Source organism: Balaenoptera acutorostrata, chromosome 2 (genome assembly GCF_949987535.1).
Source record: "Balaenoptera acutorostrata chromosome 2, mBalAcu1.1, whole genome shotgun sequence".
NCBI lineage: Eukaryota > Metazoa > Chordata > Mammalia > Artiodactyla > Balaenopteridae > Balaenoptera > Balaenoptera acutorostrata.
In genome coordinates, this window is record NC_080065.1 from 17223265 (window position 1) to 17251063 (window position 27799).

Here is a 27799-nt window from a genome sequence, read left to right on the forward strand (position 1 = left end):
AATATATCATGGCCTTCCCCCTAAACCACCTAAACTGAACATCTCTTCAGAGATTGAACCCTGAGGTCGTTTTTGTTTCTAAAATGAAATGTACACATTTTACATTTATTTTCTTCCTACTCTAAGGGCGGCACTGGAAACTGAGTCTCAGGGTGAAGCACTCTCATTCTTTCTGGGATCACATTTAGAAATGAAGACCCTTGACAGCAAGCCACTGACATGCCCTTTTACTTTCCCTGGATTTAATGAACGTGCCCAAACTGTCACCACCTTGGGAGCCATAGTACGTTCCACTGAGGGACGTTCAACCCTGCTCCTCCAGAAGCCTCAAAGCCCCCTTACACAGGTCCCAGCGCCATGATATGCTAAGGTGTTCTTCTGAAAACTAAACCGGGTTTGGAGCAGACAAGCCGCTCTTGAGTTCCCCACACTATTCTGAAAGCCCTAAATCAGTTTCAAGCCGAGACGACAAAGCAACTCACAGGAGAAGGGCAGGGCCTGCGTCCAGTTGACACAGCACTTACTTTGTAAAAACACGACATTCCAACCCTGTCCAAAAATTACACTGGAGAGCCAATATGATTCTGACTTTTATTATCAGGTCAGGACAGAGGAAGTACAGGGAGAAGTAGCAGCAAAAGGGTCTGCTGTCCGATCCGGCTTCCACGGGTCCCCAGGCAAGGAGGACGCTTGTGCAGGAGACGGATGACGACTCAATCCCCGGCCGACTCAGAACAGCACCTGGGGCCTGAAGTGCATCTGCTTGGTGGCGTTGTTCTTCATCCCCATCTTCAGCATCCATTTTGACTTCATCCTTTGGACATACTGCATGTCCCGCTGGCGCACGAGAGCTGCTCCTGGGGTTGGAAAGGGGATAAGAGATGAGGCAAAGGTCTGTGACCTGTGATCAGAGAAGACCCAACTTGGCAGAGGATCAAAGCTAGTTTCGGGTAAGTGGGTTCTTATATTTAAACAAGAGTTATTACCTGGGGTCTCTATCCAATGGGCCTTGGGGGGTTTATTGCATACCAGAACTTCTCTCTATATACATTCTTCTGGGATGAGCCTCTTAATTTTCATCATCTGAAAAGTTCTATAAGCCCAAAAGGTGAAGCCCCATTGACCAAAAGGGACAGAGAAAGGCAGACTATAAACCAAGTCAGAGGGACTTCCCTGGTGGCGCAGTGGTTAAGAATCCGCCTGCCAATGCCGGGGACACAGGTTCGATCCCTGGTCCGGGAAGATCCCACATGCCGTGGAACAACTGAGCCCATGCACCACAACTACTGAGCCTGCGCTCTAGAGCCCGCGAGTCACAACTACTGAGCCCGCGTGCCACAACTACTGAGCCTGCACTCTGGAGCCCGTGCTCCACAAAAAGAGAAGCCACCGCAATGAGAAGCCCACACACCACAATGAAGAGTAGCCTCCGCTCGACGCAACTAGAGAACGCCCGTGCACAGCAACGAAGATCCAAAGCAGCCACAAATTAATTAATTAATTAACTAATTTTAAAAAACCAAGTCAGCTGACAGGGAGCCAGAGTGAAGGAACCTACGTGTATATAAACACAGAGCCATTTACAATGGATTCCGGTGCCAAAGCTTTCCAGGCCATCAGAAGGCAGCTCTCGCCCTTCTGTCTATACTGTTTTCAGTAGACTGACTTTCTCCTTGAAGATCCAAGCATAATGAGCTTCACTCAGCAGACACATCAGAATAGATTTAAATAATTTCATTCTGATGATGCTTCAAAGCTTAACAATTTCAGTGGCTTGCTCTAGCTCTCTGAGTCTTACTAAGTTTCCTATGGAAAAATTACAGAAGGAAGAACTGACAGCTGGCCTTTATTATGTGCACGTACTACATCATACATGCATTAGGACAGTCAACCTGCCCAACTCTACAAGTAGGTCCTATTAATATCATCTCCACTTTATCAGTGAGGAAACAGAGGTTTCAATCAATTAAATTACTCATACTCATTGTATAAGAACCTACAAGTATATCAGGTAAGTCGTGTTTGACTTCACAGCTCAAACTATTGCCACAAGGATATTTAATTCCTCTGTATAACCTCCAGGAGAATTTCAACCTTTGATAATGGCTGAACAATTATTTTTGTAACTATACCTCCTGAAAAAGGTAATGGTTTATATGAGGTTTAAAATAGTTACTAGGGCTTCCCTGGTGGCGCAGTGGTTGAGAATCTGCCTGCTGATGCAGGTTACACGGGTTCGAGCCCTGGTCTGGGAAGATCCCACATGCCGCGGAGCAGCTGGGCCTGTGAGCCACAGCTGCTGAGCCTGCGCGTCTGGAGCCTGTGCCCCGCAACGGGAGGGGCCGCGATAGTGAAAGGCCCGCGCACCGCGATGAAGAGTGGCCCCCACGCCGCGATGACGAGTGGCCCCCGCTTGCCGCAACTAGAGAAAGCCCTCGCACGAAACGAAGACTCAACACAGCCAAAAATAAATAAAATAAATAAATAAAGTAGCTATTAAAAAAAAAAAAAAAAACTTGTAAAATAGTTACTGTGCTAGGGAATGCAAAGCTTTTAAGTCATGGAGCTTTGGGCTTATTGCCATAAATGTCTCAAGTGGTCATAGAAGCCCCCAGAGCCAAGAAGGTAAGTTTCCCCTAGAGAGGACCCACAAGCGCAGAGCGAATGAAAGCACCTCACCCGAGGCCCTTTGTGTAATGCAAGCTCCTGGGCTGGTCCCTGTGGCCCCCATGGACGTACCTGCGCTGCCAGTATATCCCAGGGCTCTGTACTGCTGCAGGACCCGGCCCACGGCCTTCTGATTCTTAGCAACTGCCACAGCTCGTGACAAGCCAAACCGCTGTTTGTAGTATCTCATCAAGGAGCGATGACCCACTCTGGCACCTGTTTTTTCAGAAGAACAATATTGAAGCTCTGAGTTGGATAGTTTTTCAAGGCAGAGCTATAAAAGCAAAGGCTTTCTGAATCAGAATTTTCACTTTTGCCCAGCTGGAAAATGGATGCGCCAGAAGAACCAGCGCTTTAACCTGCTGAACAAAGATGAAGCTGCATGTTAGACAGTGAAAGAAGGAAGACCGAAGAGTAGAGACCTTGGAAAACGGAGACAATGGCAAGTCACTGCCAGGTGAAAAATGCAGCATCGGTACCACAATGTGCTTCCCTAGAAATTCACATAGCTGCCCCCAACTAATACAGATAATAGGGTCCTAGGAGGTAAGGAGTTTTAACTTTTTTTTTAATAGAAAAAAGATTAAGCACAGATAATGGCCCTGATGTTTAGGTCTACAAGCCACAGTCTGAGTCTAGAAGAGACACCAATCCACTTTTCCTTTGCTTAAATTCTCTATTGCTGTGGTTCTCAAACCGGCGATTTTATCCCCAGAGGACACGCGGCAATGACTGGAGACATTTCTGGCTGTCACAGCTAGAGGGAGGCTCCTGACACCTAGTGGGTGGGGGCCAGGGATGCGGCTAAACATCGTACAATGCACAGGACAGCCCCCAAGACAAAGAATCATCTGCCCCAAACGTCCACAGTGCTGAGGCTGAGAAACCCTGCCCGACTGCTTTCTACATGATGGAAGTCGCCTGGTGAACCGTAATTTTAAAAGATGACTAAGATGAATTCTCTCTCCAGGTTTTACTTACTGAGAAGGATCTGATACAACCATGCCAGTCAATCACGCTTTCAGAAATGAACTCTTTGGACTATCTGCTCTTTTATAGGAAAAGCGTGCTGACCCCTGGATCTCAGCTACACAGTAGGTGAAAGTGAAGGGGGCGGGCTTCAGTGATGACTCGCTCCAGGCTCCATCAGAGCCCTGGCTCTCGGAAAGCGCTCCTGGGCCACCGGCATGAGATCACCTGAGAGCTTACTAAACCCAGGCTATGCTTTCACAAGAATATTAACTAGAACATAAGCAATCAAATACACTCCCAGACAGACATCAACGCGTAGAAATTTAACAACAGCATACACACAAGGCACGGAACAGCTATTTCCACTGAAAATGAATTAAGGAAATACAGCCAGCTAGAACCCTGTGTACGGCTGCTATGGAAGTTTTACACTTATATATATAAAATCATTTCTTTCAGAATATTTTGCGCAGAAAGACCATGAACAGAATACTGTTAACTCTTGTAGATGGCTACATTCACTTTTAGGATCTAGAGTTTTAACTTGCAAGAAAAAATTCTGTCAGGTTATTTCGTTTCAAGTCCCTATACCTGGCAAGCTACCTGGGCAACAGTGCGCTCTCTACACAGACATGGAAAAGTGGTTACGTCCAGTTGACTGACAGGTGATCAGACGCAGGAGATGACAAGAAGAAACTTCCAATTCAGAGATGATGTGGCCCTTGGATACGAATATGGATGAAAAGATGTTTGCCAGGACCTGACTGTTCTGGCAGCAGAAGAGTTAACAAAGCTCCTAAACCACAAGAAATAAGTGAGATACAGCGGACGGGGAAGGACTCACTCTTAAATGGAGGCTCTAGCAGGAAAGCCCAGCACTGCTGATTATGACTTTCTATTCATAACGTAGGTCAGGATGCTCTGAGTTTGCAGTGATGATTTCCTCAGAATCATTAAATGATAATGCTGCTGGTCATTAGTACTTAATAAATCGATTTATTTACATTCGTAAGCAGCATTTAGAAATACGTCATCATTGAAGGTTGGCTTTTAAAACATGCTTGAAAAGGTTTCATTAATCAACGCCAAGGTTTCTGACACCGGACAGGAGAACACTAAACATTCAGGGTTTAAAGTTACTCCTGTCCTGTGGCAACGACAGTGAGCACCTAACACTAAGCACCAAGTACAATGCGCTGCGAACAGCTCAACTGGGAGACCCTCATCCAGGAAAATTCGTTAGAGAACACGGTGCGCCTGTCCATAATAACAGGTGGGTAATGTCCGAGTTATCATGAAGCCACAACCGGCCCATCTATCTTTCGCCACAGTAAGAACTGCTTACAAGACCATCACTCCTAACCTAAAACATGATGCAAGTGAACTTCTTTACAAAACAGAAACGGACTCACGGACATAGAGAACAAACTCACGGTTCTCAGAGGGGAAAGGAAGGAGGTGGGCAAGGGAGAAATTACGAGTTTGGGACTAGCAGATACAAACTACTGTATATAAAACAAGTAAACAACAAGGTCCTACTACATAGCACAGGGAACTATATTCAGTATACCGTAATAAACCAAAATGGAAAAGAATACAAAAAAGAATATATATATATATTAAAAAAACAGAATCACTTGCTGTACACCAGAAACTAACACAAAACTGTAAATCAACTATACTTCAATTAAAAAAAAAAGACCGAGGGCTTCCCTGGTGGCACAGTGGTTAAGAATCTGCCTGCCAATGCAGGGGACAAGGGTTCGAGCCCTGGTCTGGGAAGATCCCACATGCCGTGGAGCAACTAAGCCCGTGCGCCACAATTGCTGAGCCCACGTGCCACAACCACTGAAGCCTGCGCACCTAGAGCCCGTGCTCCACAACAAGAGAAGCCACCACAGCAAGAGGCCAGTGCACCACAACAAAGAGTAGCCCCTGCTCGCCACAACTAGAGAAAGACGGCGTGCAGCAACGAAGACCCAACGCAGCCAAAAATAAATAAATAAATAAACAAACAAACAAATAAATAAATGTATTAAAAAAATTTCCACTCCTACTTAACAAATAGCCTAACACTGGGTGACATTAGACAGTGAAAAAGAAGATATCTCTAACTGTAATTTTCCTAAAAAGATTGATTACGTGCCTCTCGTGGATCCAGCAACAGATTCATCTGGCTAGTCAGCAGCTAACTGGATGTGTTTTCACACCAACTTGCTCCACAGGAACTGAAGAGCAAAGAGGGAAGGAACTGAGCCAGACCACAGGCTTCAAAATAAATGCTCACAGCGCCCTCTACCGGATGCTCTACGTCACTGCCTCTGGGATCATCTACTTGACCTGAAGCAACTAGATTTAAGGAATCACAACTACCCGCTGCTTTCGAAACCAGTTTAAAGCAGACTCTGCTAAGTGTAGCTGATTAAGTATCCCTAGGCTCTCCACATTAGAATCCTTCTCAAGTCAGCTTCACGCTAACATCCACGCTGACCCAGTCATATAACTGAGCATAATCAAGGAAGTTTCTGAACAGTAAATTTGTTCAAAGACATAACCAGGTGACCGAATATACTGTTGTAATATCACTACACATGTATACAGTGTTTATTCAGAGATTTCCTATTTTCTTGGTTCATTACAAAATCCCCAAGCCAGCACTGAGGCAAACTAATGGACGAAAAACTGTCATGTCTCATTATAACCAAGACTGACTAGAGCATGACTGGTTTTTAAAACGAGATGGTGAAAGTGTATGTAACTGTATAGCTGGAAGAAATTTCCAAATATTGGTAGCTTCTGATTCACTAAGAATGCTATGTTCTGTTGCTATTTAAACAAATTCTATTATCAGGTCTCAGCAGCTGGTCATCTGTGAAGAAGACCCAGGAAGGCAGCGAATGCTGTATATTTAGATTTTTCCATTCTTGGCTCTTAATCTTCTCCAGGTCACAGATGCTTTTCAGAAACTACAGCCTTTCCCCAGAAAAAGTGCACTTACCCACACAGTCAAAAAAAATTTTTTGTGTGTGTGGGAATTCCCTCGCGGTGCAGTGGTTAGGACTCCGCGCTTTCACTGCCGAGGTGCGGGTTCGATCCCTGGTCGGGGAACTAAGATCCTGCAAGCCGCGCAGCGTGGCCAAAAAATAAGTTAATTTTTTTAAAAAATGAATAAATAAAACAATAAAAAAATTTAAAAATCTGTGTGGCCACACAGGTGACTTTATGATGTTACAGCGTTTCCCCAGGAAAATGCACACACTCAGAAAACACTGCACAGCTAGTGACGAACGCTGAGGCAAGGCAGCACCTGGCAGCTGGTCTGGCCTCTCCAGAGTCTAACAGTACAATATTGCCCAGCACTCCAAGACCAAGCCGCTTACTCACTACTTCCCAGTCTCCCTTAAGAGCTGCCCTGAGGTTTTCATCCAGTACTTTAAAACAGCATCACTTGGTACGTGGACATGTAGCTGTGAGCAAGGACAGTCATGCTTTAAAAACCCAAGAAATTGGACCTTCAAGTTAATCCCATGGCATTTTCTTCTTCTTTTTTTTTTTTAAATTAATAGCTACTCTATTTATTTATTTATTTATTTTTAGCTGTGTTGGGTCTTCGTTTCTGTGCGAGGGCTTTCTCTAGTTGTGGCAAGCGGGGGCCACTCTTCATCGTGGTGCGCGGGCCTCTCACTATCGCGGCCCCTCCCGCAGCGGGGCACAGGCTCCAGACGCGCAGGCTCAGTAGTTGTGGCTCATGGGCCCAGTTGCTCCGCGGCATGTGGGATCTTCCCAGACCAGGGCTCGAACCCGTGTCCCCTGCATTAGCAGGCAGATTCTCAACCACTGCGCCACCACGGAAGCCCCGGCACTTTCTTCTTTGACTGTATGACGAAGAGGCAGAGCAATCTGCCGCCCGGGACTGCAGGCAAATGCGACTGTCAGCCCCCGAGGCAACATCGCAGCCCAGAGCAGCTCCCCCTGCTCTGCTTTTCCTGCACTGTGCCAGGCCCGGGGAAGCCAGCTTGCTTTCCTTTTAAAAGTCACCTCCGACCTGCCAGTCACTCAGTCAACAGACATTTACGTGGCTCCTGTGTGTCTGAGGCACTGCGCGGAGATGAAAGACGCCAGCTTTGTCCTCCCAGAAACGGGGAAGAAGGCAAGGCAGCCAACAGGCACAAAGGAGCTAGAGCCACATCATGACAGCTGGGCAGGAGCAGGGGCGACTCTCCTCACTCAGGGCAGGCGCTGAGCTCAGAACGGCCTCCTGGAGCAGGGAGCCCAACTTGAGTCCTACAGGACGAGGACGAGGAGGAGGAGGACAGAGGCAGCGCACAGGCAAAGGCCCAGAGGAGGGAAACTGCATGTGGGCAGGAAAAGGAAGAGCACGAGACACCTGCGTGACAAAGTGACCCTGAAGGCAAGGGCTCCCCCTGGGAATTCCAGAGGGAAAAGAAAATAGACTGCTGTTTGTTTTAGAAAGAACCTTCTGGTGGTCAAGTGGAAACCAGATTGGAGATGGCCAGACAGGAAGCTTTCATGGTGACACAGATAAGGAGAAAAAAAAAAAGAAAAAATATCCAAAAGCCATTTAGGAATTGCAATTAGTCACCATCTGGATGAGGGAGAAGAAGAGCAGATCCTGAGAAGACACCCAGTTTTGGCTTTGGCGAACCTGAGGAAACTCGATTGCTCTGGGCAAATGTGTTGTCTAGATAGCTGAGGAGTCTTTAAGCTTCAGACGTTTTAAGTCCAGATGAAAATTTCTCTCAAATAGACTATATTTCTAAAATAGGATATGCTCACTGTTGAGCAGAGCTGCTGCAAAATGAAGCCCACGTTCCTAGTGATCCTACTACATGCCAGACGCTGCTGGCAGGGACCATTTCATTCATTTTCTCAAGGTCTACTGTGATCTTAGTCTCCAGTTAAGGAAGTGGAAGCTAATGAAACAAGGGGCTAAATAAATAGTCTTAGAAAAGAAGTCATTAAACTTACTTCTGAGATTCTGCATTAGTATTTTCACCAAGGGAAGATGAGACTAGGTCCTCTGTGATATATTTAGGCCTGTTTTGCTGCTGCGTATTGTATAGGCCACAATATTCTGCTGCATTACAGCTTTCCTACCACTGTAGAAGAATTATATCCTCAACACAGGTTCTGCCTGCACTTTCCTTTCACTGTCATTGTCTAAAGCTGCCCTTAGCCTTAGAAGGTGATTACTCTGGGTTAAGCAGAGCTCTCTATACCTAAGCCATGATATTCCAGGTGGAGAGCAGCACCTCAGGGTGGCTTCTTCATGGCAGACGTCTCCACTGGCAATGTGGCTGTTCCTGCTCCCACCATTACTGCAAATCTCCCAGGCAGTGCAGAGGAGTGGGGAAAGGGCTTCACTGACGAGGTCCATGATCCTGGGTAAATTACTCAACCTGTCTAAGCTTCAGTTGGCTCATATGTCAAATAAGGATAATAGAATTTAACTCAAAGCCTTGATGTAAAGATAAAATAATATATCTGCCTGAATGTGCTAACTGCTCAGAAAATACAAGGTATTATTAGGATCTTATTATCTTATCATCCCATTCCCTGTCCTTTTTAAATGCATCTTCTGTAGCTGTTCCCATTCCTATTAGCTCAGCATAACACTGTAAACAATACTGCATACTTCTCATATTCGTGGCTTTCCTTCTTCTATTCATATCTGGGACAAAATCCTGCCATTATGAATCCTGTTCCCCAAAGGAGAAGGCAGAATTCAAACTCCAAGCCTCCCCCTACACCCAGAATACGGACAGGAAACCTGGGCGCTGTCAATCAGGTCCACCCATGCCAGACTAACATGTGCAAGTCTGAGCCGCCACGGAAACAGGAATCAGTTCAAGGAATAAGAGCAAAGTCAAGTTTAACAAGAAAAACCTGGATGGGGCCAAGAAAACAGGTAATAAACAGAATACAAAAGGTCTGTGTATTGAAAAGAAAGGCAATGACTGATTAAAGCATTATGAATCACAACAAAAGTGAGGAAAACACTGATGCAATTTAAACAAAACAGCCAAGACAGAGCTATGGGGCAACCTTCAGAGTTCACCTCGTCCAGGGGAACACAAACACACACGTGAAGCTGTAGGGTCTCCCCTCGGTGCGGAAGGGAAGCGACGGGAACCCGCCTCCCCGATCATCTCGGCAGCACGAAGCCGTGTGTTCTGGACGCGTGCGCTCACCGGACGGAAGAAGCAGCTCCATGGTGTCGTCATCGTACTCCAGGGCCCTTTCTGGGGGCGAGTCCTCAGTCTCGTCGGCGTCCTCCCCTTCCCTGTGACCTGGGTAGCTACTCCTGGAACCATGGAACGGCATTAATACACAGACCAAGACCCCAAATTTAACTAAAAGACATATATTTTATTTGTCAATGTGAAAAACCCACTTGCTACCTAAAGGGGTGGGGGGACAGGGATAAATAGATGCAGAAATTGCCAGCTGAAGGATTTTGGAGGAAAAAACAACTTGTTAGCATTTTTCTGCAGTAAAATACCAGTGAACTTAAAGTGGACCACAGACTTAAATGTAAAATGCATAAAAACTCCTAGAAGATAACATGGGACAAATTCTAGATAACTTAAGGTTTGCTGACAACTTTTTAGGTACCACACCAAAAGCTCAATCCATGAAAGAAAATGGATAAGATAAACTTCCTTCATATTAAAAACTTCTGCTCTGTGAAAAGCAATGTCGAGAGAATTAGAATACACGACACAGACTTGGGAAAAATATTTGCAGAAGACACAACTGATAAAGGACTGTTATCCAAATGCAGGAAGAACCCTTAAAATTCAACAGTAAGGGCTCCCCTGGTGGCACAGTGGTTAAGAATCCGCCTGCCAATGCAGGGCACACGGGTTTGATCCCTGGTCCGGGAAGATCCCACATGCCACAGAGCAACTAAGCCCGTGAGCCACAACTACTGAGCCTGCGCTCTAGAGCCCACGAGCCACAACTACTGAAGCCCGCGCGCCTAGAGCCCGTGCTCCGCAACAAGAGAAGCCACCGCAATGAGAAGCCCGCGCACCGCAACAGAGTATCCCCCCCTCGTCACAACTAGAGGAAGCCTGTGCGCAATGAAGACCCAATGCAGCCAAAAATAATAAATAATAAAAAAACACACAAAAAAACTCAACAGTAAGAAAATAAACAACCTGATTAAAAAATGAGCCAAAGACCTTAATAGATTCCTCACCAAGAAGATATACACATGGCAGATAAGCATGTAAAGAGATGCTCCACTTCATATGTCATCAGGGAAATGCAAATTAAAACAGTGAGATACTACCACACACCTATCAGAATGGCCAAAATCCAGAACACTGACAAGACCAAATGCTGGTGAAGCTGTGAATCAATAGGAACTCTCACTCAGTGATACTGGGAATGCCAAAGGGTACGACCACTGTGGAAGACAGTTCGGAAGGTTCTGGCAAAACTGAACATACTCTTACCATAGGATTCAGCAATTGTGCTGCTTGGTATTCACCCAAAGGAGCTGAAACTTATGTCCACACAAAAACCTACAAATGGAGGTTTACAGCAGTTTGATTCACAACTGCTAAAACATGGGAACAACCAAGATGTACTTCAGTAAGTAAATAAACTATGGTACATCCAGACAGTGGAATATTTTTGGAATTAACCAAAAAGAAATGAGCTATCAAACCAGAAGACATGGAGGAACCTTATATGCACATTACTAAGTGAAAGAAGCCAGTCTGAAAAGGCTACATACTGTATGATTCTAACTATACTATGTTTTGGAAAATCTATAGTGACATTAAAGATGCCAGGGGTTGGGGTGGAGGAGAGTGATGAACGGCAGAGAACACAGAGGATTTGTAGGTCAGGGAAACTACTCTGTATGATACTTTAATGGTGGATACATGTCATTATATGTACATTTGTCCAAACTCATAGCCTGGACAACACCAAAAGCGAACCCTAAACTACGGACTTTGAGTAATAATTGACGGGTCAATATAGGTTCACCAACTGTAACAAATGTACCCCTGGGGGACGCTGATAACGAGGGAGGCTGTGCGCCTGTGTGGTGAGGAGTCTATAAGAAATCGCTGCACCTTCCGCTCAGTTTTGCTGTGAAGCTAAAATTGGTTTTTAAAGAGTGAGCAAATGGCCTATAACTGAATTCCTTCCCCTAGTATTTGATTCTCTTTAGGAAGGTTGCAAACCAGAAAGTAAGAGGAAGAGAATGGAGACTGGGGATGCGGCTCTTGGTAACTTAACAATTAGAAAAACACGTTTTAGAAGAGAACTCTAGGCCAGTAGAACTCTGTAAGGTTGAAATTTTCTTTCTGGGTTCAACTATGTTGCGACCAGTCACATGTGCTTTGAAATGTAAGCAGTGCAATTGAAAACTTCAATATTTAAATTTTTAGATCAATTTTTAATTACAGAGTCATGTGAGCACCCCTAGTATTTATCATACCGCACACTGTGTTTCTAGAAATATTCACAAATACACATAAAAAATAATTTGAGAAATGCACACTAAAATGTGAATAGTAAGGCAGATAACCCAATAGAAAAACACACAAAAGACTTGATCAGACACTTCACAAGAAATGAGCTAGCTGGCCAATTAGTATGTAAAGGATTGTCAACTACATCAGTCCTCATCAGGGAAATGCAAATTAAAACCACAGTGGATACCCCTACAGAGCCACCAAAGTGGCTATAATGAAAAACTCTCTGTCAGGACAAGTGAGAAATGAGGAGTCAGGAGGAAAAAGCAAAAGGACAACTTAAAAGACCAGGACTTTTCTGAACACCTGTATTAGGTGGACTCGGCACACCTGGCATGGTCATTACACACACCTGCTCGCAGAGCACACCTGTGCTAGGTCACAGGCACACTGACACCAAGAACCAGCTGTTCCAGAATTCCTAGCATGGATTCCTTGCAGGATGTATGGAATATTCAAGATTCTAGGTAAAGGTGGAATAATTTCACCAACAAGTGATTGGGGCAGGCCTGGTGCAGCCACCAGCTCAAGCCCCTTAGGAGACAGCCTGTGATTCAAGGGCTCTTGGAAACCAAGGTGTGAAGCCTAACTTCCCTGCCTCTGTTCCTGAGGTAACTGGCAAAACTGAACTTCTGACCATGGAAACCACAACAAGCAATAACAAGTTTTCAGACCACACAAACTGACAGTTTGGGCCTGAGATCTTCTCTTGGTCAGATATGTGTGTTTAACTCTGTGATACTCAGTTTCTCATCTACAGAATGAGAGGAAATAACTACCTCCTAAAAAAGTGTGCTACGAGGTATGAAGAATACGACACTGGACAGAGCCAGACGCAGACAGTTATCAGGTAGGGGCACATGCAAATCCAATGCAAATGTGATCAGCTGGCTTCGCTCGGTATTACAAACCAGACTTACCTAAAATCATAGAAGTCTGCAAATTCCAAAAGAGCATCGCCATCTGTGAAGAGCTTGCAGTGACTCCTGTCATTCATGTGAGCCTGCACAGCGTCCGTGGAGTAGAACGACTTCCCCCTCTCATTGCACCACAAGCAAACCTTCCCCACACCAACCTTCTCTCCTGGAAAAATAAGTTGAGAAAAAAATATGAAAGCAGCTTTTTGCAGCCAGATTAGGGCTCACTGTCTATGCCCACAATTCAAAAAACAGCCATCAGGTTTCTGATTTTCACAAAATCAGCCGGTCATTCAATCCAAGACTGAGGAGAAGCCCCAAACTAACGCCCCCCAATAATGTGGTATTTTGTCATTAAAAAAAAAACAACAACGACTGAACTTACCCAAATATTTAATCAGTCCCTTAAGATCTGAAAGATACTCTACATCAGGAATGAAGAAGCTGTGGACTTTAGTCATATGAGCCACATTCTTCGTGAGGGAGCTCGAATGATGGGGACAAAATAAGCAGTCCGTGACGCGGATAGCACCAAGCGGGGTGCCGCCTCCAGCCGCTTCCTCCTCCGCCTCCTCCTCCCCCTCCGTGGCCTCAGCATCCTCACATTCCAGTTCCTCATCAGAATCGATATCCTCCCAGTCTGCCAGCCAGAGATGTGAAACACAAAGTTAGCTGAAGATCGCAAAGTCAGCCAGTCGCCCACCACACACCGGTCGGCATGGCTAAGGAATGCCTTCATCTTTCTTTTTCAACGCACAGTAAACCCCTTGAAGGAAGCACGTGATCCTTTCCTATGCACATATGAACACATGCAATCAGCGTCAGTGGGATGAGGGAAAAATAGCTCATTAAGTCAAGAAGCCCAGGTTGCTGGCTCCAGCCTCACACTGCAAGTCAGCTAGCTGATTCTGAGCACCTCAAACTCAGAGCAAAGCCATCACGACCAGAAACCCAATGGAATTAAACATGCTGCAGCACATGGTGTGAGGGTACTACGTACTCCTTTTGCATATGTTAACTATCGCCTCCTTCAACAGAGAAGGCATCCCTTCATTCTACAAATATTTACCAAGTAACTATTCCCCCCACCCCCGTTAAGGTTTCAGTCCCTGAATCGACAACAGTGAACTAAACACACAAAACGCCCTGTGGGGGTGCTGGCCACACCAGCCACTTCAGAAACCAAGGAAACACCCTCACGCACCACCTTCACCTGAAAACGGACACCTTCCCCCTCCAAACTCAAAGATAAACTGGACGCTTGAGGACCAGCCCCGTCCCCCGCCCCGCCCCCCAGACAGGCCCCCACCATCTGCATCCAGGTCCTCCTCACTCTCCTCCTCCCCGTGCCGTTCGGCCAACTTCTTCGCCTGCTGTTCAAACCACTGCAGCCGGGGAGGTTTCTCGGCCGGGTCTCGCTGCTGAGTCCCACGTCCTCCAGCGGCCACGGTCACGGGACTCCGGGACTCCGCCTCGGGCGCTAGGGCCGCCTCCTTGGGAGACGTGGACGGCTGAGCCTTGATAACCTGCTGGATGGCCGCGTTCACCGCATCCTTGTCTACACTGTCCACGCCCAGCCCTTTCTCCAAGTTCTTCTCATTCAGGATCGCCACTTGCCGACTCACGGCCTGCTTCTCCAGCTCCACGTGCCGCCGGGACCTCAGATGGTTTTCGTAGGCCTTGAAGGAGGCAAACTTCTTACTGCAGACGCTGCAGTAGGTGGCCGCGCCCTTGCTCTCCGGCTCCGCCAGGGCCCGCTGCGCCCGCACCCGCTCCTGGAAGCCCTCGGCGCCGACCGGGGCCATGCCGGCCACTTTGCGCCTCAGGTTGTAGCGGTGCCAGTCCGTCTTGTAGTGGGCCCGCTGCGCCTCCGCGTCGTCCAACAGCGCCCGGCAGGTGTTGCAGGTGTAGGTCGCCATCGCCAGCCAGGAAATAAGAGGCGAACCGAGGCAGCAGTCTAACGACCACTGAGTGCCCTGACTCCACCAGACACCCAGACCATAGGCCTCAAGGCCCACGAAGAACCACACTGCGAGCTGACTTCCGGACTGGATCGAATTATTCCCGGCCGGACAGGAAGTCCCGCCTCCCGACCTGTAGCCACGCCCCCGCCGCTGAGAGGCTGGAGGCCCCGGGAAAGTGGGGGAGCCCGGGAGGGATCCGGCCCCGCCCAGTCGGCCTGAGGTGGGTGTTGATTGGGTTGGCGTAAAGAGGGTTGTGATTGGATGGGCCTGAGACGGGTGGTGATTGGATGAGCCTGAGACGAGTGGTGATTAGATGGGCCTGACGTGATTGTTGCTTCCGTCTCCGCGAGGTGTGTGATCGGTGGATCAGCGTGAGCTGGGTTGACCAGAAGTAATAGGTGTTCATTGAGTCGACCGAGGTGGGTGTTGCCCTGAGCTGGGTGTGATCGACAGGCCTCGCCCCCGCAGGTTACTGTCCTTTTTGGCTGTGCTGTGAGGCGTGGTGCTGAGAAGGCGACCACCGAGCGGGACGGAGGATTGGGGAGCCGGGAGGACTGATGTGTGCGACCACCCGACCGTCTGGATTCTCTGAGGTCCGCGCCCTGCACCCCTGCAGCCCGGGGAGTGGGTGTCACGAAAGCCAGGGATGCTGGTCAGCCCGGGTGTCGGACCGGAGACTCGGGTTAGAGGCTGAGGGAACTCACAGGAAAACCGGAGACTCCCGGCCAGAGCCTCGGCCTTACTGGGGCGGGAGGGGCGCAGGGGAAACTCCTGGATGGATAGTTTGCACCTCGGAGCGCAGAACCCAGCCCAGCCCAGCCTCTGCCCAGTAGAAATAGAATCCCAGACAAGTAGGTCCTCTTAAATCTAATAGTAGCCACGTTTTCATTAAAGCGGAAAGAGAGAGGTAAGATGGCCATATTTTATTTAAGCCAGTCTATCCAAAATATTATCATTTCAACATGTAATCAAGCCAGAAGATTTAGTGAGACATTTTACCTTCATTTGTTGGTACTAAACCTTGGGATTCCAGTGCGTATTTTACAATTAACAGCACACCTCAGTTCAGACGAGCCTCGTGTCCTGTACTTAGTTAACTATGTCATGTCATGCGTAGCAGCCCGGTTCTATAGGAAGCATGAATGTTAAAGGCGTAGGGAGTTCTTACACTCGTCTGTGCAGCCTAGCTGAACCAGTCCGTCCTTTTTCAGAATTGAACACTGCATGTTTAAAATCCAAGCGGCCCATAGCACCAAAGAAGATATCGACGTTTTTTTAAAATGTAGGTTAAGTCGCACTGTTCTTCTTGCTGAAAACCTTCCTGGCTTCCCCTGACTGGGAATAAAGTACAAACACATTCCTGCTCTGGTCTGAATGTTTGTGCCACCCGCCTCAAAAAGAAAAAAAAAAAATTCATATATTGACAAACGAATTCCCGAAGTGATGGTATTAGGAGGTGGCACTTCTGAGAGGTGATAAGATTGTGAGCACATAGACCTCAGAGACCCAGAAAGGGATAGAATAAGAAGTCTGAGACTAGGAAGAGGCCCCTCACCAGACCACGCTGGCACCCTGATCTTGGACTTCCAGCTTCCAGAACTGTGAGGAAAAAAAATTGTTGTTTATAAGCCACCCAGTCTGTGATATCGTGTTATAGCAGCCCAAACTGACCAAGAGGATTGCCTTTCTATCCTAGGAGGCCCTACCCCTCCTTCTGACCGCCTGTCACACCCCCTGCCCCACTCTGCTCACCCCGCTTCAGTCACACTGACACTTGATGTTGCTCTAACAAGGCTAAGCAAGCACCTTTCGTCTCAGACGCGTACCAAGTCTCAGAAATCCTTTACTATTCTGCATGGATCGACTATTGCTGTCTTGCTCCCTTACTTTGAAGGTTTCTGCCCAAATGCGTTTACAGGAGGGGCCTATCCACACCCTCTTTTCACAGTAGTGCCTACCCCCAACTCGTCAGTCTTTCCTAAGCAGACCTTTCCTCAGTAGCACTGTACTAGCCATCTAGTACTCCATATCACATTACCCCAACATTTAGCAGGAAAACAACAAACTTTGCTTCTTTCCATTTCTGTAAGTCGGAAGTTTATGTGGCTCATGGTCTCGTGAAGTTGCGGGGGGACAGGGCTGATCGTGTGAAGGTTTGACCGCAGCTGGAAGGTTTGACTCTGGCTGGAGGATCCCCTTGGAAGAGGCTCATTTACACACTGACAGCAAGAGCTCTGGGGTCCTCACTGAGTGGACCTCTACCTAGGGCTGCTTGAGTGTCCTCATAACATGGTTACTGGCTTCCCCCAAAGAAAGCACAGTAGAAGTCACAATATCTTTTAGGACCTAGGCTTGGAAGTCACACAGGGTAATTTCTATGATATGCTGTTACTTAGGAAAGTCAGCTCTGTTTAATGTGGGAGGGACTTTGTAAGGGCATGAATGGGGTGTCATTTGGGGGCCATTTAGGGAAATGGGCCACCACTAGCATTTGTTGTTCGTCCCTGATTTCCCAGTTTTAGCACTGAAAGTCCTGTATCCGACAAACCCCCTCCATCCTGGGCAAACCAGGATAGTCAGTCCCATTATAGGTTAGTCATCCACCTCCAGAGTACAAGCTCCATGGGGACAGGGACTCCTTTCCTTGCTGTGTACCCCAAAGCTAGAACAGTGCTGGCACATAGATTGTTCAGTATTTGTTAAACAAATCTTTTCTAGTGCAAGTTAAGTCTGGTGCTGATTTTTATTCCAGAAAACTTGATTTTTAGATTACAAAATCTTTTAAAATAGCTGAGTCCTCTGGACAGATACCCATCTTAAGAAATGTAATTTGTTCAACAGGGATAAGCACAATAATGTATATTAAAAAGCTTCTCTAAAGACACAGACCTACTAGAGAATGGACTTGAGGATATGGGGAGGGGGAGGGGTGAGATGTGACCGGGTGAGAGAGTGTCATGGACATATATACACTACTAAATGTAAAATAGCTAGCTAGTGGGAAGCAGCAGCATAGCACAGGGAGATCAGCTCAGTGCTTTGTGACCACCTAGAGGGGTGGGATAGGGAGGGTGGGAGGGAGGGAGATGCAAGAGGGAAGAGATATGGGAACATATGTATATGTATAACTGATTCACTTTGTTATAAAGCAGAAACTAACACACCATTGTAAAGCAATTATACTCCAATAAAGATGTTTAAAAAAAAAAAGAAAAATCACTGATTTACACACTTGAAATGAGTAAATTTTATATGTAAAATAATCTCAATAAAGCTGATTTAAAAAAAAGAAGCTTCTCTAAAATTAAAGCAGAGAATGGTTATATTAAGTAAAGAACTTCTGTTTTCTCTTTCCAATTATCGTTCACATATGGTTCTTCAAGCATCTGTTCCTTCTTCAGGTCATTATTTCCTCCCTGCCTCCTCCCATCCATTTCCATGACCCATTTCAGCATCTTTGAACTCTCCACGGGTTCTTTCCTTTTCCTCTTCAAAGGGACATTGTTTTCTCCACCATGTTAAATTTCCCATGGGCTGCAATTCTACTGCAGTCTCCCGGAGAGATTTCTCTTTCCTCTTAGTCTACCCTACAGCACATAGAGATAATCACACTAATTCCTCTCAGCCGTGTTTCCTCTTGTGTCACTCCTTGTGTTCAAGAAGGGTTACCTGTTGCCCACAGAAGAAGTTTAAATTCCTTTGCCTGGTTTTCAGTATCTCCTATCACCTCTCACTCATGCTACCAATCTCCAGGAACGTGGGTGTTTTTTCCAGACTACCAAGCAATTCTCCAACACCAGCTGGGTGTCCTCAAATTCAACTCAGTTCCGACACCTTCTACCTGGAGATGAAGTCAGATCCCACAGGTTAAATGCTCAGTCTCACAAGACTGGCCCCACTTCAGAAGCCAATGCCAAGTCCAGGTTTTTACCTGTGCTTCTGACTGGCTATAAATCAGAGGTTTCCATGACCCTCTCCTCAGGTTTGAGTAATTTACTAGAGCAGCTCACAGAAATCTGGAAACTCCTTTACTTACTAGATTACCTGTTTATTACAAAGGATATTAAAAGATGTAAATGAACGGCCCAATGAAGAGACACATAAGGTGAGGTCAGGAAGTTCCCAAACAAGAGATTCTCTCCCTCTGGACTTTTGGTTGTGACACCCTCTCCGCTAGGCTACCTAAGGGCTTTGCAAATGTCACCTCATCAACATAACAAAAGACACCTTTATCACTCTCATCACTTAAGACCTGCCAAGGGTTTTAGGAGCTCCATGCCCAGAATGGGACAAAGACCAAATATCTGTATTTTAATATAAATCACAATATCTCATATATAATATCCTACTGGTTCTAAATTCAAACACCTCTGTCTTCAAGGAGATTTTTTCTGCTTTGTTAAGGATGGTAAGAAATACACAATTAACTAATAGAATAAAGATGGGGTCAAGTAAGATGAAATACAAAGAAAGGGGCACTGGGTATTTAGAACAGAAAAATGGCATCAGCTAGGGAGATGAGAAAAGTTTTCATTAAGGAGTTGACAGTTCAGATGGGTGGGTCCTGAGAGAGAGGAGACAATGAGGACTTCAGCTGCAAGTGGAAAAGGGGGCGGGAGCACCTCGAGAGAAAATAAGGGACATATTTAGGAAAACTACAAGTCTAGTTTTCTTGAGGCAAAAGATAGGGGAAAGAAGACTAGGAAGTTTTAAGGTATCACTGGGTAAAGAGTTGAATTCTAGAGTTTGCTGTTCATTTTTCAGTTGGTAAACAGTAGGGACTCCAAGAGCGTTTCAGTTTTTATGGGCATGAGGAATTGAACTGGACCTTGAATAGATCCAGCAGCAGTATCTGTAACTGACTGGAGAAATATCAGAAAGGAGCAGGTCTATAGCCAGTAGGTCCTTGGTAAATGCAAGCCCTTTGGCCAAGAGACCTTTGAGTTAAATTTCTCCATGGCATATCTAGGGTATTACGTTAATGTGTCTAAACTCTGCTGATAATACTATCAAGAATTTTTATTACCAAATTAATCATTCTTCCAAAGAATTTAAACTGAGTCTGCCCATGAAAAAATTTTAGCTTTGAAAATACTAGAAATTAGAATTCCTTCTGGGTACTGTGACATAGCTCTTAAAAACTAATTCACTTACCAAATTTTTGAAGTTACTCTACACACTGTAAAAGTGACAGTACCCACGATGATGTTCTTTTTCAGCTTGGATGACACTGGGATGGTGATCTTTGATAATTACACAATTTAAGACAAAAACTAATAAGGTCACCTTCAAGTCAGTTGATACTACTTTCCACATCCCTATATTGCAGTGGCAACTTGATTTTTAAAGGGAAAAGTATGAAGGTGATTGGATTAGTTGAGGTTAACTTATAGGGTGTAATAAATATAGAATATAAAACATACGTTTATTAAATGATTTACAACTTCTATGACTTCTGTGTTCATAAAAATGTTAAGTAAAGCATTATGATTTTTTTTAAAGGAATTCCTTTATTTGTATTATTTATTTATTTTATTTTTGGCTGTGTTGGGTCTTCGTTTCTGTGCAAGGGCTTTCTCTAGTTGCGGCAAGTGGGGGCCACTCTTCATCGCGGTGCGCGGGCCTCTCACTATCGCGGCCTCTCTTGTTGCGGAGCACCGGCTCCAGACGCGCAGGCTCAGTAGTTGTGGCTCACGGGCCTAGTTGCTCCGCGGCATGTGGGATCTTCCCAGACCAGGGCTCGAACCCGTGTCCCCTGCATTGGCAGGCAGATTCTCAACCACTGCGCCACCAGGGAAGCCCAGCATTATGATTTTTAATAAACAATTTAAAAACATTTTACTACCTCTTAGTTTTTGGATATCTAGATACGCAAAGTTTTCTTAAATTAACAAGGGATTGAAATTTATAGCAAAATCTGGTTATTGCAGCATTTAAAACAGTTTGCATCAGCTGGTTTGTGGATTCTTTGAAAAAAGAAAAATTAATATAAATCAAATAAAATCAATCTTTAATATTTAGTGAAATTCTGTTAAACTATTACAAACATGATCATTCTTTTTTAAAAATTATTTATTTATTTATTTTTGGCTACATTGGGTCTTCGTTGCTGCTTGCGGGCTTTCTCTAGTTGTGGCGAGCTACTCTTCGTTGCGGTGCGCGGGCTTCTCATTGCGGTGGCTTCTCTTGTTGTGGAGCACGGGCTCTAGGCGCGTGGGCTTCAGTAGTTGTGGCTTGCAGGCTTTGTTGCTCCGTGGCATGTGGGATCTTCCTGGACCAGGGCTCGAACCCGTGTCCCCTGCATTGGCAGGTGGATTCTTAACCACTGCACCACCAGGGAAGCCCATAAGCATGATCATTCTTAATGTATTTTAAAAAAATGAAAAATATTAGGTAGTGTGACATATTAGAAAGAGGATAGGCTTTGGGATCAAACTGGCTTTTCCTCTTAGTAGTTGTGTGACTTTGGACAATTTATTTGACCCCGTCCTTCTGAGAAAAGCTCTTAATACCACTTAATTGTAGTCATGAGGATTACACAGGACCCTAACTGTAACTGAGTGTTTTCTACGTATTAGACCAAGGATTGGCAAACTTTTCCTATAAAAGGACAGATAGTGAATATACTAGGCTTTGTAGGCCTATGGTTTCATTACAACTATTCAACTTATCTGTTTTAGCATAAAAGGATGCACAGACAGTACATAAATGAGTGTGGCCCTCTTCTAATAAAACATTCTTTATGGATGCTGAATTTTGAATTTCATGTATTTTTCATATGTCATAAAATATTCTTCCGGGTTTTTTGGAACTATTTTAAAATATTTATATATATATTTTTAAATTTATTTATTTATTTTTGGCTGCATTGGGTCTTCATTGCTGCGAGCAGGCTTTCTCTAGTTGTGGCCAGTGGGGGCTACTCTTCGTTGCGGTGCGCAGGCCTCTCATTGCGGTGGCTTCTCTTGTTGTGGAGCACGGGCTCTAGGCGCGCGGGCTTCAGTAGTTGTGGCATGTGGACTCAGTAGTTGTGGCTCGCGGGCTGAGTTGCTCCGCAGCATGTGGGATCTTCCCGGACCAGGGCTCGAACCCATGTCCCCTGCATTCGCAGGCAGATTCTTAACCACTGCGCCACCAGGGAAGTCCAGAAAAAGAAAATTTTATTTTTAAATATTCCATAAAAACAGGTGGCAGGCCAGATTTGGCCCATGGATGGTAGTTTGCCAACCCCAGTCTTAGACATTTAATCCTCATAACATACTATGAGGCAGGTGCTTTATCTTAATTTTATAGGTGAAGGAAACAAGTACAGATGTTAGGTGACTTTCAGTCCCACAGCCAGGAAGTGTTAGAACCATTCACAATGACTAATGTAGAACCTTAGACGTGTTTCAGAGTCAAATGAAATAACAGACAATTTGGCAACACTGTCTATCCTCTTATTCTACAGGATTTATTGGATTATGAGGCCAATATCATGCTAGGCCCATTAAAAGAACTTTAGAGTTTTTTGTAAGCAGGTTCTTGTTGATTGACTTTTCTTTAATGTTCAAAAAGATGGCTTAGCTGAAATAGGAAAAAGATCACTATCTTCATTTTATACAGCTTTTTTTCCCCCCGAAAATGCTTCAGACATTTTTTTTTTTCATTCATTCTCAAAACATCCCTGTGTGAGAGGATAGGAATTAGCTTCCTAATTTTATGTTTGGGGAAACTGAGGCGGTGGTTTGAGATGCTATGTGACTTGACATTGTGTCTTAGGGTCATAATGTTAACATCAGAACCAGAACTCATAATTCTGACATCCCATCCTACCTTAAATGCTTAAGTGGAAAAGGAGGAATAATATACAAAAATACAGTTCAGAGACTGTGTCTTCATTGTGATACACATGGCCTGTGACACATGTAGTTTAGGAAGGGTAGTAGTTTAGGAAGGGTTTTCAAAATAATTTCTTATCTCATAACTAACATAGCCAGAGCAGTATAAGGAACTACATCAACCTAAGGTATAAACAGAAAAGGAAAACTTTTAAATCGCTTTTTTCTTAAATGTAGATTTGCTTCTGGCCTAAAATCAGTAGTATGCTGGCACTTGCCACTTTTTAAAAAGGAATAAAGTCGCACTTATTTCAAATATAAGAGTGAGATGCCAAAATACGCTGAGGACGTTTGCCACTTGCCAAACCTCATAAAAGTTTCTTTTCCTAACATTCTACTAAATTGGGGAGGGAGCAGTTTTAAAAAATCACTTCTGAAGATTTTTAGGGTAGAAAAAAAGTAAAGATGTTCAGAATGAGAATATAAGTATTGCTTTAAGCCTGGATTGACCTTCCAAAACAAGCTTGAACTTCAGCCCTGCTTTATTGCTTCAGATCAAAATGCATGATCAGTGTATGCTTTTCCCATTGTATGGTTTTGCTCAGCATTTCCTACAGGAAGTGAACAAAACATCTTTCTACAGCTCGTCTACAATTAAGAAATAATCCATGCTTCACATTTTAATGACTGCATAAATTCTCATGGTAAGGAATCTGTAGTTTCCCACTGTACTGAATCAATCACAGGGTTTATTATTAGTACATCTTAAAGCCAGAAATAGGACTATATATAATGTTCCCCCACCCTACCCCCCGCCAAACACACACACACACACACAGAAAACGAAACCCCTTGACATCCCTATGTTTGATAGTATTAAGAGTACCATTATTACATTGTGTAAATTTATAGCCACATATATTCTGGAACAAATACTACTGAAGTGCATGTGTGGTTATAATCCTACTGTCCACAGAGAGCTGGTATGTCTCCACCATAGTGCTGTAACACATTTTTCTACCCTAACAACCTCCCCAAACCCCTTTTAATTTATAGTGTATAACATCTGATTCTAGCTTTACTGTTCATGCCATCAGATCGTGAGTTTATCTCCTTGTAAGCTTGTCCAGTGACTTGTAACACATTCTTTAATTACTTAAGTTATTTAACTTCTTGTTTTCCCCTCAGTGAAGAAGCTGAAAAGACCTTTAAACTTTCTGACTTCATGGCCAAGAATATTTTTTAAGTGAAGAAACATACACTTAAAAAAAAAAATAAACCCGGTAACAAACTATTTTATAAATACATGACTGTATTTTTCTTCATGTCCAGAAACTCTTACTGAAATAGAATTCAGGTATATTCCTTGCAAACCCACACAGTTCATAGATCTAACACCAGGTTTTCATTTGTAAACGAAACGGGCAAGATAAGGAAGGCACAGGCTCACTTTGTGTCAGTAAAGGACATCGAACACAGTCAAGACGCACCAATGACACAGAAGCATCGTCAATCATGAAAAGCAAGTGTTCAGAGTCTGCAGTAACTTCTCTCCCTTTAATATTTGGCAAAATTCAGTCTAGATATCTTAATACCTCAGAAAGAAAAAATAAATAAGAGATGCTACATTAAAATGTCAGATGACCTATCATTACTCTTTAGACATATAAGGGAAGGGATAAAGTAAAGGGAGGGGACCACAGATGTCCTATATTCTTGGATTATCCTTCCTTTCTGAGGGGCTCAGATGTCTGTGTGCATCTGTCAAAATGCCAGCTGTACCTGAAGATTGAAGAGATGGTTGGTAGTTGCTGACATGGTCCCTCAACACTATTAAAAGTTTCTATCACAAAAACAAAATTAGCTTGATTTCTGCTCTTTAGTCCTTTGTTAAACACCTAAGTCGAATTTGGTTATTTAAAAGTGATCTAAAAAGTTTAAAATAAAGGAAAAATATATTCTAGCTTCCTAAGAAGAAACAGATTACACATTTAGACTTCTATGGCAAATAAATACACTTGAAAACCAAGCAAGTTTCTCTCCTGTAGGAGAGTCAGACTACAAAAACAGTTCTCGTTTCTCTACGGCTGATGACCACATCACTCATAGAACATACCAGGAACTAGTTTCACAATTTTAAGAGACTTTTTCCATAATATGAAAGATGAGGTTTAACCTAGTTCTGAGCAGGCAGAATAGATCTGCACTCACAACATCCCTATCACAAATATATGACAATTGAACAACAAAGCACAGCCCGATCTCTGCTTACATTGAAACCACCATCTACATGATATCTAATTACTTGCTTTCGATGGGTTAATACCACCTGTTGCAAGACTAGAGCTGGCACTCAATGGAGCACGTCATTTACAAGGAAGCCTAAAGTCTATAACTGCAAAAATAACATGGAAATGTACTAGCCCATCCAACGTAGTTAAATATATTTTCAAATTTTTTCCTAGGAAATGAATTTTAACAGTATCTCCCAAGTCTTTCAACCAAAGTGACCTTGATCATTTTTGTCTTTTTACGTCAAAATCTACCAAAATTTTTTGACTCTTTCCAAGTATTAGGAACAAAGGAGCCAATATAGCATGTTTCACAATTAACTGTTAATATTTCAGCGAGTTACAATAAACTGTTTTTGCATGCTTGAAAAACTAACTGTGAAGAAAAAATAAGGAATACTAACGGGAGGATCTCAATAATTGCGTGTTTTCATTTTGCTTTAAAAACAACCTCTAATATTCAACTCTGACAACACAGTAAATATATATACATATATATAAAGTTCATTTCCATGCGCATTACATAAAAATAACTATGAGAAATATCAATCTATCAGTGTCAGCTGATATATATCCGATTAACTCACTGCAGAAGGGAAAAAAAAAAAGACCAAAAAAATTCTAAAGTAATCAGTAAAGCTCACAGTTCGAAAAGTTTTTTTTTCATTTTTTTTCTTTTTTTGCTTGTTTGAATTTTTTTGGTAGTTTATCTGTGCTCTGTCATACAAGCTGATTCCCAGACTAATGGCCTCCGAGTAGATTTGAAAGAAAGCCTGAAGACTTCTTCTTTTGCTGTGCTTCTGCTTCCTGGTCTTGTGAAAGCCCCAATTCACTCTCAATTTGGTCGAGCTCTGACTGGTCCAGCAGCTCAAAGTCATCCCCTTCCTCCGCGTCTGTGTCCTCCCCTGCGCTGGGAGCAGCCTGGGACAGTGCTTGCTGCATGCCTGCTAACTGGTCTTTGACGGCGGCAGTCACCGCTGCGGTGATGACGTCCCCAGCCAGGTTGCTCATCAGGTGGAAGGTTTGGTCACCGCTCAGAGGAAGGGTGAGACCAGCCACTGACTGCCTCTCTGAGCTGGGTCGGGGACCGCGGTCCAACTGCTCCTTTCTTCTCTTGAGCTCAGTGGGCAAGCCAAGGCTTAATTCATCTTCATCATTTGTTCCTGTGCCATTTTCTAGAGATGGAAAATCTGAAAGGTCTCGAGAGAAAACTTCCTCACTAGGTCGGTCAAGATCTGTGAAATGTAGAACAGAAGTTCATGCTTAAGCACCATAATAAATTTTTTTTTAATTATTTTATTTATTTATTTATTTATTTTTGGTTGTGTTGGGTCTTCGTTTCTGCGCGAGGGCTTTCTCTAGTTGCAGCAAGCGGGGGCCACTCTTCATCACGGTGCGCGGGCCTCTCACTATTGCGGCCTCTCTTGTTGCGGAGCACAGGCTCCAGACGCGCAGGCTCAGTAGTTGTGGCTCACGGGCCTAGTTGCTCCGCGGCATGTGGGATCTTCCCAGACCAGGGCTCGAACCCGTGTCCCCTGCATTGGCAGGCAGATTCTCAACCACTGTGCCACCACGGAAGCCCATAAATTTTATTTTATGATTCAACTTTTAAGTTATAAAGTAGTAATTGATAAACCTTTACTATCTCAGACATACAAAAAATAGAAAGTCAAAGGCTTATAAGACCCTGTAATAAACCATAATAAATTTGAAATCAGAAAATTGTCTAAAAGATCCCTGCTTTTAATTGGAATCCTCTGAATCACTCTGGCATTCATCTATCCTCCCATCAGACGCCCCCAAGTCTGGGACACTCTCTCCACAAGTACACACAAATACTACATGTCCCCCGATGGCCTTAGCTTTCCTCTTAAACACAAAAAGTGTGTAATGACTTACTATTCAACCTGTTTTAATGTCAGCTTGGGGCTCTGACTAGAGTTTAAACGTTAACCAAAATTTCATCCTGCTCCTGGGGAGGGGATTAGCTTAAGCCAATGTGGATATGTATAATCCAAAATAAAAAATATTTCAGTTGGGCGTTTTCATAGATTTTGGTCCAGCAGATGGTGACTATTATCCAGCCTTTGCATTTTCATTCATGGAGATCTATTTGAGTATCTGTAACTGTGTTTGTTTAAAGCAACGAGTTAAAAGAAGCTATTGTTCCTTCTATTCCATATTCAACCTAAGAGCTTATGGAAACATTTAGCTTTCCATGAACGTAGCTGAAATTAACCATACCATTTTAGCGAAACATAGGTCCTGAATATATACAGGAACGCTTTAAGATTTGGGACATTTGAAAGCAATGTCAGGTTAGTAGGCAGTGATTTCATTGTTTTTCACTTTTCACAGAAAATCTTTCGGTAACTCTTTGGAATCTTCAATTTAATTAATGAAGCCTTCTATATGGGTTCGATTATTGTGGCTCCCTTTGTTGTGTAAATCTGAGATAGGATGCTTAAGAACAAAGGGTTTGTCTTCCTGGTCTTGTAGGTATTTACAGCTCGTAGAGCTTGAGAGGACTTCAGTGACCCTCTTGTTCTAATGCACTTTAAAGATGAGAAAATTGAGATCCACAGAAATTATGTCACCTGTTCAAGGTCATACAGTAAAGTTAATGACAAAAGCAAGGCTACACTTGGG

General features: G+C 44.2%; 2 protein-coding genes across 4 annotated transcripts in view; both read right to left on the reverse strand.

Annotated features, from left to right (window-relative positions):
- Positions 1-577: 577 nt before the first annotated feature.
- Positions 578-15128, reverse strand: ZNF622 (zinc finger protein 622). 2 transcript variants are annotated; one of them, XM_007188240.2, is made up of 6 exons: positions 14385-15126; positions 13461-13715; positions 13079-13241; positions 9852-9964; positions 2740-2883; positions 578-857 (listed from the first exon to the last, which is right to left on the reverse strand). In XM_007188240.2, exons 1-6 carry the CDS (start codon positions 14992-14994, stop codon positions 730-732), a joined length of 1413 nt encoding a protein of 470 aa, XP_007188302.2. In that variant the 5' UTR covers positions 14995-15126; the 3' UTR covers positions 578-729. The 2 variants fall into 2 exon arrangements, with proteins under 2 accessions (XP_007188302.2, XP_028023813.2); XM_028168012.2 differs by lacking the exon at positions 2740-2883 and having other exon boundaries at positions 14385-15128.
- Positions 15129-24151: 9023 nt separating this feature from the next.
- Positions 24152-27799, reverse strand: part of RETREG1 (reticulophagy regulator 1) — a 126526-nt gene continuing 122878 nt past the window's right edge. For both annotated transcript variants that reach the window (XM_057539160.1, XM_007188242.3), the window contains one exon: positions 24152-26385. In XM_057539160.1, coding sequence (XP_057395143.1) covers positions 25892-26385 — 494 coding nt within the window. In that variant the 3' untranslated portion in view covers positions 24152-25891. The remainder of the gene's footprint in view (positions 26386-27799) is intronic.